General features: G+C 41.0%; 1 protein-coding gene across 3 annotated transcripts in view; it reads left to right on the top strand.

Annotated features, from left to right (window-relative positions):
• The window catches only part of LOC104924060 (RAS guanyl-releasing protein 2), a 35,562-nt gene extending 18,225 nt beyond the window's left edge, over positions 1–17,337 (top strand). For 2 of the 3 annotated variants that reach the window (XM_019262349.2, XM_027287687.1), the window contains exons 9-17: positions 179–460; positions 2,858–2,932; positions 3,372–3,494; positions 4,247–4,362; positions 4,489–4,630; positions 9,914–9,950; positions 12,409–12,567; positions 13,642–13,704; positions 15,619–17,337. In XM_019262349.2, coding sequence (XP_019117894.2) covers positions 179–460; positions 2,858–2,932; positions 3,372–3,494; positions 4,247–4,362; positions 4,489–4,630; positions 9,914–9,950; positions 12,409–12,567; positions 13,642–13,700 — 993 coding nt within the window. In that variant the 3' untranslated portion in view covers positions 13,701–13,704; positions 15,619–17,337. The remainder of the gene's footprint in view (positions 1–178; positions 461–2,857; positions 2,933–3,371; positions 3,495–4,246; positions 4,363–4,488; positions 4,631–9,913; positions 9,951–12,408; positions 12,568–13,641; positions 13,705–15,618) is intronic. The other variant, XM_019262350.2, reaches the window with a different exon arrangement.
• Positions 17,338–17,887: the final 550 nt, after the last annotated feature.

The following is a 17,887-nucleotide window of genomic DNA, read 5'->3' as shown; positions in this document are numbered from 1 at the left end:
ATGTAAGTCCATCTGGAGCAGTTTTCCAGAACGTTTCTGACTCTTTTAAACAAATCTCTCTTGAGCCAGGCTTTGCTTCCTCCTCCTTTGTTTCAAATCTCATTTCAGCATCTTGTCTATTTTTATCCTTCATTTCCTCTCAAATTATTGAATCCCCCTGCTTTCGCCCGATCTGCAGGTTTTTAACAACCTCATCGAATTGGTGACATCATGTGGGAACTACAGTCAGTACCGCAAACGCTTTTCTGAGTGCTCTGGATTTCGATTCCCAATCCTCGGCGTGCACCTGAAAGACCTGATAGCTGTGCACGTGGCGCTGGCAGACTGGGCTGACAAAGAGAAAACACGGGTCAACCTCACCAAGACCCAACAGCTGCACGCCATTCTTCAAGAGCTGGCGATGATCCAGAACACACCTCCTAACATCGATGCCAACACAGATCTGCTCAACCTGCTTACAGTGAGTGCAAAGACTAAACAGAATATGTATGTGCAGCATCCAAGATGAATGTTTGTCTTGAATTACGGATGTACCTGCAAAGAACAGCTTGCACTGGGTAAAATCAGGTCCTGAATCAGGTGCTGTGAGTTTGTTATTCATTATGGAGTGCGACAGAATTCGAAAGCACTCATTAACCACCTAGACAGCAGAGATGTAGGAGGAAAAAGTTTGAGAAGGACAAACACTTTGTGTCCAGCCAGTGTAATCGTCAGTCTGTTTGATGCACAGAATTAGTTCTGCCTTGATTTGCTTGGCTCGTGGTCAGACAAACTGTACAGTAGCCAGCTGGGACAAAATCTGGGTGCAAACAGTCGAGTGGAGATTATATGTAACCAAAGTATTCGAAACATGAACCTTCAAACTCATTCAGTTGTTTTAAACAGATACAGAGATGAGTAAAATATGAAAGAAGTGCTTGCTTACTGCTGAATTGTAAAGAAAAAAATTGGATTCATTGTTTAGGATTAGACTTCTATCCAGGACAAAGAGTCATGACCTCTGTTTCAGCACTTCAGGACTTCAGAATGACCTGAAAGAGAATCTTCTTTTAAATATCTGTATAAGGAAAACCTTTTATTTAAGGGAACACCTTATGATAGTATTAATAGTAACAGTGATTTGTTCTGTGTTTTGTATAAAAATAAGACAATTTGCTATGAAAAAGGTGCTTTAGAAATAAAAAGGTATAATTATATATTATTTCTTAAAAGTGGAAACGTTCATCAAAACAGTGATTTGAAGACTGATTTTCTTTCTTGGCTGACAAAATATTGCTCTCTCTCTCTCTCTACTTATATCACACTCTGTGTTATATTAAACACGTGTCAGTCACAGCAAATCCCAATCAGGATGTTCTGTGGCAGAATAATCAGGATGATTCTCCATCTTATATTTAATGAGAGCTCTTGAACCAGCAGCGAGACTGATCTGAGCTTGGTCGCTGCCTGCACTTCAGCATGCAAGCCGAGGTGGTGTTTTAGCACTACACACTAAACCCCTAAGTGTGTGACTCAGTGTTTCTTGACATCTTGACAGATGCAGATAAGAGTTTCCCCCGGATTTGAGAAGAGGAGCTTTCTGAATTTAAACAATCCCAAAGAGATCAATCACTCAATCTGGTGGCAGGTGTTTGTGTGAGATTGCAGCTGGTTTCCCTTTTTTTCTGTGAAAATGACAAAAAAAACTACTTGACAGGTTTTGGAGTTGAGGGGCACCCAGGAAATCTGCTGGACAGAGTCAATACCCAATTATCTTATGCTAGTGCTTATTGCAGTTAATCTAGCTCGAGACCTAGTTGGCTCGCAGTGAGGAGATGGAGGGAAAGTCAATAAATCCTTCAAAATAATGAAACTCTCCACACAGACATGCCTGCCAGCCAAAATGGCAGAGCACATAAGTTTAAAATACAGTTTTCCTTTAGTCAAATGAAGGAGATTTCTATTATATCACCCGAAAAAATGTCTTTTTCCTGAAATATTGTAATCGACACTAAATCACAAGGGCAAACAAGAAGAAAAACCCTTTTTCCTCCTGCACTCACCACTTCAACTCAATAAAACCCAGAAAACACAATTTCGGTAAGAGAATAGCTCTGATAAAATGCATGGGGTAGCTGATTACATGTGGCACTTGGCTGCGATATGTTAACTGGAGCAAAAAAGCCTGTTGCCATAGCGGCCGTGTTAATATTAAAGGTGACTACTTAACAATTTCTATAATGAACAGGTCTGTGTGAAAGGGCCTTTGTGTTAAATGCCTAGAAAATATAGAGGTGTGGATACTGAAAGACTCTCCGCCTCTTCAGTCTGTACTTTAAATATATATGGATTCCATAAATACCTTCTATTAGAATAAAACTTACCTGCATTTTGTGATTGAAATATTTCGTTACATGCGTGGTGTCATTACAATGTACCAAAATAAGAATAAACACTGAAAGTTCTGCTGCCACTCCAGTCCAATTTCAGGTGAATAGGATTTTATTTGTGTTGCTCAAGCATTGAAAAATGACTCATCTAGTGCTCATTGTTGAGTGAGCAAGCTGCAGAAGCGACAAATAAATAGTTGCCAGCTGTTTCAGGGACGGTACACAGTGACCTTATTTGGTTACTTTGAACCTAATTCCCTGATATTTGCAGTTGGACTAAGCCTCTAAAATGCTGCTTTTGCCTGAAGACTGTATAGGGACATGGATTGATTCTGTGGTGATCCATTCTTGGAACTGACAATTAGAAGTCCATCTATATCCTGAAGTGTTGTGGATGTTAAACTCAGAAAAATTCAGCTCTTGACAAAAGAGTCAAACGTGGACAATGGGTCGTCTAAAGACAACATCCTGTTCCCTGTTCTGTGCAGGTATCTCTGGACCAGTACCACACAGAGGAAGAGATCTACCAGATGTCTCTGCAGAGAGAACCCCGCAAGCCAGCTGTGAGCAGCATCACTGCACTTTTCACCCTGCTTTATGGAGCTGCTAGCCCTAAGCTGACTGGATTTCAGAGGGTTTTAGTGTCCCATGATAATCCACATGATGTTTTAGGCGTGGTTTTATTCTTAAAGTATTGACTTCTCTAGGAAACACTGAATCCCTGACATTTTTTGAAGTTCAAAGAAAAGATTTAAATATCAAATTCCCACCTTCCAGAACTCATAACTTATAATAGCTGCTCTTAAGACTCCGTCCTGAATGCTGTTTAGAAAAGTGTCACGAATACATATACCATATTGGAAATCTTTGCTTTCTTTTTCTCATGACATTTTGAGCCACTGTAACCTGCTCTGTTCAGCAGCTAGCTTTTCTTTACTGTGTGAGCTTCTGCTTCCCTAGGTTGATATTGATCTCACGGCTTTTGGTTTCTTATCATTGTAGCAGAACTCCAGCCCCGCCCCCGCACCTGACCCCAAGCCCACCATGATCGATGAGTGGGCTGTGTCGGTGAAGCCCAGCGCTGACCCGACGGTCATCAAGAAGCACATAGAGAAGATGGTAGAGGTGAGTTCTCAGCGTTCTCCTCTACTCAGTGCTGATTGTACCCTTTAGGGTCCGATGTGATAACTTGAGAAGGCAAAGGGTGAATTATCTGCTGTTATCACCACCACCTTGACAAGTTAAATGCAACTCAAGTGCTTTTGCTCTTGGCCAAATGACTAGTATAGGTTTCCTGTGGGTTGGAATCCCTTTAAAACCAATGTGAAGATTTCTCATGACCAGAATTCTTCCTCTTCGTTTGTCCTTTTTTGGATTGTACAGTTACATTTATAGCATAGAGCAGAAATAAAATGAGCACAGAGAAATGGGTTTGACATGCAGCAAAGTTCACAGGCTGCAAATAAATTGTGGAACTTGTGGTTTTAGGATGAGTCCGAACCACAGCACCCACTTATACTTTCAAATCTGAACTTGCTAAACTTAATGTGTAACTGAACTACTAACTAGACTTTATGAATATTTTCTACTTATGCTGCCTCCCCGCACACTATGTTTGCGTGTCGTGCATAAACATTTCAATGATTTTCTGTTAAAAGGTTGTGGTTATTTCCTGGTTGTTGTTCATGCACATGTTCTCGGTATTGTAATGATGACTTTTGTTAACTGAGTGACTCATAAGGATCTTTTGATATGAATAGTTTCTCAAAAACATGTTTTCATATTGTGTGATCAACATTCAGGGAACCATCCAGGCCCTGTAGGCCTTTAGACAGTAACCTAAATCTTAACTAACCCTCACAACCCTCTGTTCACAGTCAGTTTTCAAGAACTTCGACACAGACGGCGACGGCCACATTTCCAGGGACGAATTTGAAGCAATCAGGAACAACTTCCCTTACCTCAGCAAGTTTGGAGAACTGGACAAGAACCAGTGAGCATTTGCAGATTTATTCACTGCCGTAAAATCTGTAAAAGCAGTTTACAGACTGAACCAGCTTACAAACTGACCCATCCTGTTTTGAACGGAGCTCACCTCTCTTTGCTTCTCTTCTCACAGAGACGGAAAGATCAGCAGAGACGAGATGGTAGACTACTTTATGAAAGCCAGCTCTCTGCTTAACTGCAAGATGGGTTTCATTCATACTTTTACTGAGACCACTTACGTTAAGCCCACGTTCTGCGAGCACTGCGCCGGCTTTGTGAGTGAACACCTCTTATTATTGTGAACACTAATCATGTTTTAAGCTTGTGTGTTACCTATCACTGCAGTAGATTCTAGAAATACACAAAACACTGCACTACCTTAAAATATCACTTTAAACACATGATCGACTCTATGATTTAAAACCCATCAGGCTCATGTGAACGCCTTAAGCAAGTATTGATCTTTCTTTTGTTTCTTTTTGTATTTTCGAATGCATTGATTTCTTACCTGACCAAATCGATGGCACGTGTTGCTTTGTTAAAAAAGGTCAAAGGTCAACCCCGCTCCTCCACAGCGATGCTGCCTCATAGACTATGTGCACTTCATTATTTGTCTCAGCAGTCAGCAGACAGCGCATGATAGGCTCATCTCTCAGAGGTTCCTCCTGTCAGGTCAGGGCAATGCCAATTACTTTGAGCTACAGCCACACACTGCTGGAGTTGCACTCTGGGAAATATGGGAGGAAGGTAATTGGGCGAGATGATAACCCTCTTCTGTGGCTGTGTTACATCTGTGTGTATGTGTGTGTCCTCTGGCCCTTAACATTCCCCAAAGTCCCCCAGGGATCCCTCTGTTATTTAGACACAGACAGTGAGTCAGCACTCAGCTGTAATGAGAACAGGAATAGGTTCCTCATATTGAACTGCAGACATGGAGATGACATCCCATTCCTTTTTATACGCTGCATATAAAGCAAAGCCAGAGACTGGTACGCTCAGATGAGAAGTATGTTATAGATTATATGAATTCATATCATCTATGACATTTCATTAACACTCCAAAACACACTCACAAGCACAAACACACACTCTCCAGGGGAAGCTGTGGCATTTTCAAACCATCATGAGGGGAAATTCAGAATAGAGAGCAGGGAAAGATAAGGACTCTGGCAGCGTGCTCCTTCCTTTGAATATGTGTGTGTGTGTGTGTGTGTGGCAGAGGTAGATACATTAGCTACTTCCTCTTCTGCCTGCTTTGTGCTTTCCCTCTTGGCTCCTGTGCAAAAACAATATTTTCCCGCAGCCCATTTTTCAACACTTGTCTCAAACAAGCTGTATGAGCCAAGCCGGGCCTCATGTAAACACTGCAGAGTTCACTCACCTCCAGTGTCTCACATGGATCTTCATAATCTTGTGTGTTTTTTTTTCTTTTTTTTTGCCCGCAGCTACCTCTGGACTTAAATCTTAATTAATGGCACGCGTATGAGTTTTACTAAATGCACAAAGAGAGCAGATGCATCAAAAAGGATTTTTTTTGCATCTCAGGAGAGTACAGCTATTTTTTTTTTTTTGCCGGAGGCTCAGAGCACTTTTATGTGAGAGATTGTGGAGTCTCTTTGGGGTTTTCACAGTTTAGCGTCATAGAGTCTGAATAGGGAGAGCACAAACCAGCCTCTTGTTTTGTTTTCTACTGCTGGAGTTTTCATAGAGTCTAAAAAATTGAGCGTTAAAAATGTTTGATTACATCCACAGATTCTTTTCAGGCTATCTGTCCTTTTAATAAAGCAACATTTATTTTTCTTTCAGGTCAAAACACCTCAAAAGGTCCAGACTGCTGAAAGCTTTCCTTCATGTATTTGTATGTTTAGGTTCATACTGTAAACCAATGCTTGTAAACAAAACCTCCTGTGGACATGTTTCAGAGATCCTGTTTTGACAGGTTCAACTTTTGGCAGTAGAGAGCGGTGTGCCAAAGCAATCCTGTTTCCATCCCTGTAACTGCAACATCCAAAAACACAAACATAATGGAACATTTCTGTTCTCTTTGCAACAGTTTTCCTTCTTTGGTGATCACACCAGCTGATGACACACACAGTGTAACACCGTGTAAGGCTACCTGAACAGCTGTAAATCCTATAAAGTCGTCCCTCGCTATATCGCGGTTCACTTTTCGCTGATTTTTTTTAGTGTAATTTTGTATGCTTTTTTTTACAGTGTACTGTACAGTATGGACCCGCACTGTGTTCTGCGTCCTAAATTGGCTAAGGGAGTACTGTACAAAATGGGTGTAAAAAGGTGTATACGGCCTTAAAACATGTATAATAATTGTAAAACTTACTTTGTGGATTTCGTTTATTGCGGGTTATTTTTTAGAACATATCCCCCGCGATAAACGAGGGACCACTGTACACGATGACACTGTTTATTTGTTAAGCCATGTCAGCAACATGCACACCAATTCCTCCGAGGGATTTAAAAGAGAGGGGAGAATTCAAATTTCACAGGCCACAAAGACTATTTTGCATTTGCACATTACAGAAGTTAAAGGAAGGGCTCTTTGCTTTCTTGTTAGATGCGAAGACGGATCACTCACATATTTGTTCATCAGATTCAGAGCTACAGACGGGAGATAATTATCGTGGCATAACGAATGGTATCAGGAGGAAACACAAATTCTGTTCTTGTTCAAAAAGTGTAAGAGTCTTGCCTGGGTGGAGTGACTTCCTGGAGTGATGACACCAACAAGATATCATGTGTTAATTGGTGAGGTTTACAGCTGCTGGTAGGCAAATTGAACTGACCTTTGAACAAAGTCAGGCTAACTGCTCTTCCTTTCTAGTCTTTATGCTAAGCAAAGTTAATCTAAACTGTATAGATATACCCATAATGAGTTATTTATAAAGTCATAGTTCAAGAAATCTCAGCTAATACTGAGAAAGCTGCAGTAGCAAGCCCCACATATTCACACAGATTTTAAATCACTTCCACATGGGTGGGAGCTCAGTGCCAGAAGTGTTAATGTCGCAATGCCAATGACCAAGTGGAAAGTCTCCCCAGTGGTGAATAAAAGTGTTTATCTGCCTGCATTAGTATCAAACATGTGATTGTTGTTACTCTTAAAGTCTGAAAGGAAACGGCAGAAGGCTTTTGGTCCGGAAACACTTTTTGTTGCTGTAACAGCAAGATATTTGCTGGAGACGCCTACAAGACTAAGGAGACATTACACAGTAAATAATCTGTAATAGATTTCATTTCAAACACATTAACATGTAACGCGTCAGCTCGAGTTTTACGCTCAGTCACACACGACGTGCTGATTCAAACGCTAGTAAGCACACAAGGAGACATCAGTAAAGGACTCAACACAAATATCTCTTCAATATTGCTTCTTTAATATTACATGTGTAACTGCCGGCAGTACACATTTCCGCCTCAATAAAACGCAGACGTCCCGATTCAAGCGCCAACTCATTTCTAGATTAATAGTACAGATTTCTAAAAGCTTGCAGTAAACCGTCAAGTCGGTGTGTTTCCAGCTCGTGTTTGTAGTGCATTTGTGGTTTGTAGTCTACAGAGGCAGTAAAGGTCAGTCAGTGTAGGCAGAGCTGTGATGATAGTTGTGTTTAGATGTTCTGCTCGTAACTGACTTCTCTTTGTTGTAGCGCCTCCGGCTGTGTTCATGGTGTGTGTGTGTGTGTCTTTGTGCGTGTATATGTGCGTCTACAAGTGTATGTGTTTGCGTGCATTGCATGCAGGTTTGTGTGTGTATGTGTGTGTAGAGGTCAGGATATTTTTTTCTGCCTCCTCAGATGTGCCAGTGCAGTGTGTGATCTCCAGCTCAGCTCTTTCATGTCATTGTTCCCCCACTGTCTGCGCGCTGCCTGCGTCCCGCTTGATCTCCGTCCCCCCTCCACCCCCTCTGTCCCGCCAACCTCCTCTCTCTTCCCCTTGCTTTCCCTTGGCGTCTCTTTTTCTCACCCTACGTCTCTCTCTGTTCCATTGTGCCACTTTTTTTAATCACATCACCCCCCTCAGCCTTCACTCTGTGCCTCCTCAGCATCAATGGGGGACATCAAGATGTAAACTGTACATCTTGTTTTAAGACATTTTAGCCCATTGACTGCTAATTGTGTATACTTCCTCTTTACTGCCAACCATTTTCCAAAGTTCTTCATTCCATTACCTACCTTTCAGGTTGATTTAATTTCACCGCTCAAAGCGGCTTGAAATTGAGATCGCTAAAACAGTCTTTGATACTACAGTACCATGTGAGGAGGTACTATTTTGAAAATTCCCCTTTGGTGGTGAATTCAAAGGTGTCTGACAAAAACAGGCAAATGCACAGCATGCACATTGCAAAGAGAAGAGTGTGAGTTTAGTTTGGGAAGGTAACGCTGGAGGGAGCCTAAGCATACCTGCAATATGTAGAACAGCATTCCATTGTAGATTCACTCTAACTCAGCAATGACAACAAGTAAAGGCAGCATGAGGTTAAACATGATGGCTGTGGAGGGTGTAATGAAATGAACAGAAGCTAACGGCTGTCTGAGCAGTAGGAAATGACTGAAACATTTTATGGCGTGCTTAATAGTTGGCAGCGATATAAAGTATATGACATATGCGGCTAAGAGAGTAAACCATGCAAAACCACTACAGCTCTTGAAGCTAGTGTGTCTAAACTTGATCATGTGGGCCGTGTTATGGAAAATTGTCTCTTGGTTTTTTACCACACGCATGAATTAAAACCATGACAAGACAATTATTTGAGGAGAGTCATTACATCAGCAGACCATTAGGACTTTACAAGATGATGTTATAAAAATCATTACAATTGCAGAGAGGGGCAGGGTGTGAGGCAAAGAGGCAGAGGAGGCTCTGCATTCTGTCTTCTAATAGAAATGTGCAGGGACAACACGCTCTACGTGTTTTTGGTCGGCACTTATTTGTCTACATGGAAAGTGAAAGGTGTAAAGGGCATGATATTGATCCACAAGGACAAAAAATGTTTTCATTTTGAGAGAAAAGAAAAAATGTGTGTGTGTATTTCAGGGGAGCAGATGGTGGCATATTGGTGATCAATAGCATTTATAACAAGAAAGCTGTAACAGGAAACCAAAGAAATCAAGAAAGATCAGTATAATATAAAGCTCATTTGATCAATATTTCTTCGCTGACTTTCCAATCATTTTAATGGCTTTATTTATTATTCTTGGCAGCTTTGCTTTGTTACTAACAGTCAAGTTTCAATACCTAATGACCATGTCAAAAGTCTAATATTTATCTTAAAAATAATTCATGCATACAACTGCATGACATCTGGCTTTTTGAAAGTGTAGTTGATAAAAAAATCTAATAATTGTGTCAAGTCTCATATTTATTCATTAAAGAATTTTAAAGAGCACTTTTATTCCTACAATAGCGGACCTTCAACATCTACCTTTGTCAGCTCAAATGCTTTGTAATTGCTCATCACCCTGATGATTTTAACATTCCTGGTGGCTGAATGCAAATGAAAACACGTCTTAATTACCCTTTTATTTCTCTCTGTCTTTTCGTAGATATGGGGCTTCTACAAACAAGGCTACAAGTGTAAAGGTAAGAGAGCAATTCATTCTGCGCTTACTCTGTACAGATGAGTGTGTTCCACCCAGAGGAATTAACTAGTCTTTTTGACACACATCGATTCCCAGCCATCACACACACACCCTCTGTAGATACAGTAAAGATCCATAGAGATAAAGTGGTGAGTAAATGTCATCAACACAGAAACCATAGCAAATATATCACAGTCTTTTAATGGGTGTCCACACACAAATCTCGGTTCACTAACAGCTGGATGAGCTCCATCAGCTGAGACCACACTACACACAATGCAAAATTATTTGCCCTTTCAAGGCTCTCTGCAGACCAGTGTTTGAAGAAGCTGCTTCATTTCTCAACCGTACATACACACAGGCAAACCTCCAACACCTCCCATCCTCCTCTCATCATGTGGCCATTAGCTTCAAAAACACACACTCAGCTTGCGATGGATGTGCCGCTGGTGGTCTGTGCCGACGCTAAGAATTAAGTAGTGATAATCTGCAGGCGTTCGGCGCACTAAATAACTTACACGACATATGTTTCCATCCAGATGCCAAGCAAAAAACTTTGAAAATGATGCCAGATCTAAAATGCAAATCGTGCATGTTTCCATCTGCTGGAGTCTTTCGAGAAGTGATTGATTACAGCCGGGCCTTACGAATGTACGAATGGGACAAGTTAGAGTCGGCACATATTTTACAGGAAGGATCTCACTGCTTTGTTCTAGCAATCGTTCAACAAATTAGTTTCTAACGCTGTTCCTGTGATGAAATAGAGCTGACATGCATGTTTGCAGAGTCCTCATGTGTCAGAGAATCTAATGTCTTCCTAGTTCTTGAATTACCAGCTCTCTCTTGTTCATTCTCAACATGAACCGCTTCCTCATTCATTCAGCTTCCTCTCAGGTTTGACTAACTAACACTAATTAAATAGCTTGCAAGTTATCATCAGACATTTGAGTTGCATAGCAACTAGAGTAATTAATGCTCCTTGAGGTCTTGTGGTCTGTTACTAGCAGCACCCTGCACTTTGTGTTTAGGAGAACAAATATTCTTATTCGATCACAGCCTAATTTCTTAATTATAAACATATGTCCTCCTTTAATCAAATTCTGCTTATTTTTCTGGAAGGTAGCTCAGTTATTAAAAGACATACATGCCTGCACGATTGTTGCTGTTGAGATATACAGTAAGGAGTGGAAAGGGAGGCGAAACATAAGCACTTTGCACATGCAAACACATACCCCACCCACACTCCCAAAACACTAATCTCTCCCATATCCTCTCCGGAGTAGTGTATGTCTGTGAGTCCGACTGGGAGTGTGTGAGTGTTCTGGCTTGTTCCAGTGCAATAATGAGACCACAGGAAGTCAATGAGAAAGCCCCACAGCCATTCATCCCCATTACCATTGTTAGCCCGTACTCAGGGAGGTAGAGAGAGCGGCAGGGACATAATTGAAATGAATCACCCTCCGCAGTGCAGGAGCGGAGTGTGTTGAGAGCTCTGAAAGTGTGTGTGTGTAGTTGGATGTGTGTTTTACGGCAGTAGACATTTAGATGTTTGGACTTCGTTGTGAGAAACATCTCAGTGGTTTGACAGGTAGTCTTGTCACAATGCCAGTAATTTAACTTTCATATCAATACAATACATCTCAACCTCCTCCTGCATTTGACCCTCTCTGTTTAAAGGAATGGACTCGATCAATTCCACTGTCATACTGGCTGTAGCTTCATATTTAATAAAAACTATCAGCATGAAACTGTTCACTTGTGTATTTCCCAAAATGTCAAACTATCTATTTAATCCAAACGTGCCCCATTGGCTTATAATTGCCTCGCCCTCAGCATTTCAGATGGCTCATCATGAATGCATTAAGGTACTTAACCACTAAGGGGAAGAGGATAATACACTTCCTAACTAAAGGAGAAAAATAAGATTTTTTTTCGGCGGCCTATTATATTTTGAAGAGGTGATAATGACATGTTCAAAAGAGCTTTGCTCAAAGTGTCAACGTTTTCTAAAAGTGAAGTGCTTTTTGTGGTGTCAAGGAAAGAGGAAATTTTGGTCACTGTGACAAAACTACAAAGGTTCTTTGACTCTCACGCGCTTTTATGATGCCTTGCTCGGTGACTCATTGTTCCTCTCCCCTTAGACCCCAGGCTGACAGAGTTGTTGTCGGGCACAGTCGGCCTCACCGTGTGTGTGTGCCAGTGTTCGTGTGTCTGCATGGCATGTAGAGGCACTTTCCTATCACCACTAGCTCTTCCGTTCGCCCCGATGTTTCTGTTTGCACCCGTCCCTCTGTCTGACCCTCTCTCTCCATCTTCCCCCCGCCCCTGGTCGTTCCCATCTCGCCTTCTCTCTCGGCAACTCTCCCTCCCTCTCCGTCGACCCTCACGCCATCTCCTCCTCTCCCGCAACCTCTCCTTGCCACCCTCTCTCTCCCACCAAATGAACGCTCCGGCGGCAGCCTGCGGGGTGAACTGCCACAAGTCCTGCCGAAGCCGCCTGGCTGTCGAGTGCCGGAAGAGGACCAAGAGCATCAGCCATGAGACACCACCTGCCCTCCAGGCTAGATCCTACAGCTTCCCTCCACCTGCCAACACCCCACCTAGCCTGCAGAACACAGGTGAGTGGTGTTTCGGTTGTTAAATTAAGAGCACTTGAGGCTGTTTGGTTCATTTGGCTAAAATGCTTCCAGAACTGTCTGTCTTTGCTCCTGCAAAGAGGAGCTACAGCAAAGCAATGAACCCGAACTGAAGTTTACCACGAGGCCTAATGTGGTCCAGATTGCAACTCACTCATGTGTGATGTGGAAAGTTGAGACCTCCTCTGCATCAATAAGAATGAGTTTTATTGGAAAAGCATAAAAGACAAAGAACTTGAAAATGTCTTGTGGGACTGACACTTAGATCAAAAACTCACATTGACACATAGTGGAGTGGACCGATCAGTTTAAACCACATTACAGTGATCCTCTCATGGCTTTTTAAGATCCTGATCACAAAGTGATGAAATGATGCAGGAAAACCCGTAGGTACACTTGGTATGTGTGTGTTTTATAAAGACTATTTTTAGGCGTGAAGCTTCTGTTTTTTTTCCATATAATGTACATCCAGGATAAAATAATTTCATTAGCTTTCTCGATTTTAGGTAAGACAAAATATAATACACTGACATGCTTGTGCAAAACACCCTCACAATGCTTAAATGTGCCAAAGACGCTGGCAGAAAATCTAATTTTCTTTTCCAAAACAATTCAATGCAGTTATCATCTCAGAAAAGTACAGCCTAGAGGAAGTTTTATAACACGCTTTCAGCACCTCATGTCACCACTGCAACACCTCCACTTTTTGAAGGGCGCTTTTGTCTTCCTCCAGGCATATGGGGCACTGACATTTGGAATATATTCTCAAACAATGAAGTGTAATTTGCAATGGAAATATGATTGGGCCACCACGGCGAGACCAGTGACTCACAAATGCAATGTTTTCATTAGGCATGATCAAAAATGGTGCCCTGCCTGGCTCTGTTTTATATCAGTGTGAATCTGCTTGATCAACGGACGAGACACTGCTGCAAGGCAAAGCACAGTAAACAGACAAAGGCCACATATTTCATTGGCTTTAGGTAGTTATTTGCATTTTCATTTGATTGACCAATCTATTCCTCCTTTCTTTACCCTGACCTTCTCTGTTTGCAGTGATTGCTGAAGAGGATATAGAGTCAGTGGAGGAAGGAGTGTTTGATGTACACCTATAACCAGGTAAGAGAGATGCTGCCAAAGAAAAATCCTCCTGAAACTTATTCTCACACTGTTCACTTCATTTCAACTATGATTGCTATTGACATTTCTGGTGTGTCTGCTCGTTCAGTGCTCCTAATCAACTTTTACTCAAAGTTATAATTTCCTATTTTACCCAGAATTGCTATAAAGTATTGACTCAAACAAAGTTCATCATATACTGTAGACATTTTGTAAAGTGTGGAACATTTAGCTGTGGATTATACATTTCTATTATAGCTACCTGCCATAACCAGAGTCATAATTACTGCATGACTTGCAGCTGTGACGCAGTCTGCTCTATTACAGCTCCTGTTGATTGAAGCCATACATGATTTCACTAGAACAATTACAGCACCATAGGTGTCCAGTCATACAATATGCAAAAAGGCTATAGTATACGCTATAGTATAGTCTAGTTCAGTGATTCTCAACTGGTGGGTCGCGACCCAAAAGTGGGTCGCGGACCCGTTCTCAGTGGGTCGCGGGCCTTTGCCTGGGAAAAAAATGTTAAGAACAAAATCCTGTGCTTTTATTTTGAAGTGGATTTTTTATGCCGTGGAGTGCCGTCTATTCACAATCGCCACAGTAGGTGGCGATTAAGCCTTGTAATGTTAATAGACACCCGCCAAACTGCACCATCTTTTCATTAAATAAATTTGAGAAGTTGAAAATTTTCCTCAATTTGGGTCGCGGCTTGTCCTTTAGGGGTGATGGTGGGTCCCGAAGCCAGACCAGTTGAGAACCACTGGTCTAGTTCATATTCATCATCGAGGTTGTGTTATGTTGGATTAAGAATGTAAAGCTTGTAGAGAAGTACCAAATAGATCAGTCACACTTGTTGAACATCTGCTCTTTGATTTCATCACTGTGATGTTGCCATGCAACCACTGGAGGAAGTTACTGCACCTGGTCAAGAAGTAGCCAGGTACATAATGCCATGCATATAGAGGTGCTGGTAAGCAAATGTTGTTACCACTAGACAAAGCCAGGCTAGCTGTTTGTTCCTGTTACTGAGTGGTATCAATTTTCTCATCTAACTCTTAGCAAAAAGCAAATAAATGTAGATCACAGAATATTGACCTATTCGTTTAAAAAAAAAAAATAGTAAAGTGTAACTGCACAGAAAATACCTTAATGTCACATCGTCTAACAATATTTTTGACCCTTTAAAACACAGTAGTGGTGCCTATTTAGAAGGCTGCATATGAATTTGAGCTATGAATGGTTCAATCAAAGAGCAATTTTCTCTCCTCAAATTGTTTTATATGAGTGATTTTACAGGGCTGCAGAGGTAAAAGTATTTTTCCAGCAGTGATTGATTTTAGACAGTTGGAAAAAATGAAACTTTTCTTGCACCTCCTGTGATTTGACTGGAGGGGTCACAACAATTTATGCACGTGAGAATGCAAGAGAGCATCACAAGAACAACCTAATATGAGGCCCTAGGGCAGAAATGAGCAATTACTTTGTGGTAATTTGATTTCATTTGATTTTAAGGATAAGTTTCAGAGAGTATCAACTAACAGATAATAATTGCCACCTTAGGGCACTTTATGATTTCAGTAATACGATAATTAATTGGTGCATATTCCAAAAGCAATTTATTTCTAGTCAGATTACCACAAACAGACAGACAGTGAATGTGGGGCTTTCATGGGTCCCTGGAGGTTTAGGTTCCCCGGGGGTGTTGCCTGTTTCACCCAGTTGGTGATCCAGCCTCGCAAGGGACGCTGCCATTATAGACTTTTATCACAGTGCTCAAGTGTTTTCATGCCTTTTCGCATTTAAACCTGTACTAATGGATGCAATTGTCTCACAATCCATGTGGAAGACTTGAACTGAAGTGTGATTTTGATGAACAGGCCAGTGACAGTCTCGAGCTCTCTATTTTAGAATCCCTCCTACGGTCGGTGTGCGAGAAGCCAAATCAGCGAGCAGTTGGAAGCCACACACAGAATGTGCTACAGTATGTCAGTTTTACAGCTCTCGACACTGAGGAGAAATTGCACTGAACACAATCCAGGATACCTACATGCTGCCACACAGTGGACACATACTGCAACAGCAACTCCACTCCAGCTAACTCACATGAATGTGACGACCAATGTGAATGGAATGTATTTGTATGTTTCCTATGTAAGATTTCTGCATTTTGATTCATTGTTGGCCAAGAGTGTTACTGTAAAACTATAACTATATATTCACACAAAAAAATCCATAAAATTGTATTTTCTCAGTGGAATGTTAAAGTCAGTGAAGTTTATAATTTGAGCACACTTTGCTGCAAATTGGAATGGCTCTACTTTTTTTCTTTAAAACCTAAAAGAGGTGCTGTTATCGCCAAGAATGTAAACCTGCCACCCAGACTAAGCTGCCGTCTTCTTTATCCGAGAAGCTCTGCTTTTTATTGTTTACCATCTTGTTATGAAATACATTTCAGTGGACCAATAATAGGACCAATTTTGATGTCAGATAAAATATTGTTGATCTGTGGTGCTCGTCTGAAGCTTGATGACAAAAGCAACCATTTTGCCCACAAAAGAAACAGCTGAAATGACTGTGTGGACAGTTATACATGAATTAGAAATGGACTTTGAACAATGTTATATTTTTGTCATGTTTACCAGAATATCAGTAACTGTCCTATAGTTATTGCTGTTGTGTTGTTTCAGTATACAGTACTGTCTTGTACCAGTGCACCGATAGATGGTCTATCCTCTTGCAGTACTGTGAATGTAGCAGAAACAGTGAATTGCTGCTGCCAGATGAAGAGCTCATCTCTCCCAGTAAACATGTTGACATCAGAGAGCGGGAAAATGCTTAACTCCCTGTTGATTTAGTTATTGAATGAGCTTTGGAGTTTTGAAACTGTCAGTAAAAATTAAATAATCCAATATATACAAAAAAGAGTAAGAGTAATGAGGCTTTTCATTTGACAGCAGCATATAAATATTATATTATTTCCCTGAGAATCTGTTTTGATGCAAGTTGTATTTTGCCGTTTTTACCCTGCATGCTTCTCCCTTCATGCCTCTATCCTCCAGCCAGACGTCTCTGTTGCTGAGGATTTTTCAGTTTTTTTAATGTTGCACGCCAAGTTATCGTTCATTTAAGAAACATGAAGTCTTGAAATTCCAGAGAGAGGAAAACGCTTCTGTTGCTTTGTGCCTGTGGAGAAATGAATTCAGACTTCGAGTGCCATATTGTTAACTGCTGGTTCATCATTGAATGAGACTCCTCACATTTGCTGGTATTTATTTTTCTGTATAAATAGCTAAATAGCTGCCGGTCCTTCTGTGTCACTCCCTGCCTGACGAAGGATGTTTGTTGTCATTCTGTGAATGAATCTTTCAGACTGATGTCATGCTAATCCTTGTGATCCTAAACTCTTTCTCAGTATTAAATGCAGCTGGCATCACTCTAATATGTGTTCTGGTTAAGAATTTCTGTGACTAATAAGAATGAATACTGAAAAAAAAATCAAGGTTTTGTCTTGTCTTTCTGAAATGGTAATTCAATCAGATGTTTGCACTTTTGTATTTATGAATCAAAGGTGTATTCAGCAGAAGTTATTCTCTGTTTTACGTCCAATAAAATACACATTACTGTTAATACTGGCGACCTCAGGTAGAAGCTGGCAATTCTCATGATTTTCACGTTTTAATTTGCAGTCTGCGTGTGTAAGAATTACTGTCTGTGCTTGGGAATCTTGCTAATAAATAATAAACCTAATCTGAGAAATATAGCAGTCAAGATAACATCAAAGCTATTTTATCTGTTCCTGGAAAGGTGACATTTTTAAGACGAGGCTCACTTAACAACAGTCCGGAATCTGTCCCTGCATAGAAAGCACAATTCAAAACAGTTGAATAAAACATGACATGAGAGAGGCAGGTGTGAGATGATTTGGTTTCCCCGCATTTAATACTAAATAGTCCTTCAGAATATGACCAGAATAGCCCACAGCACATTGTAACTTATTGATGCAACTACTCCACCCTTTCCAACAGAGGAAACTGTCTTCTGTTGGAAAGAGTGGAGTAGTAACATCACAGCAATTGCAACATTTCTAACCACATCCTTTTCCCAAAACAAACTCAGTCCGGATGTTGAAATCGATTTTACAACTGCCAACACACAACTCTTCTCCTTTTGATGTGAC

The sequence above is a fragment of the Larimichthys crocea genome, chromosome XIV, assembly GCF_000972845.2.
Source record: "Larimichthys crocea isolate SSNF chromosome XIV, L_crocea_2.0, whole genome shotgun sequence".
NCBI classification, from domain to species: domain Eukaryota; kingdom Metazoa; phylum Chordata; class Actinopteri; family Sciaenidae; genus Larimichthys; species Larimichthys crocea.
This window is presented reverse-complemented; position numbering and strand designations above follow the sequence as displayed.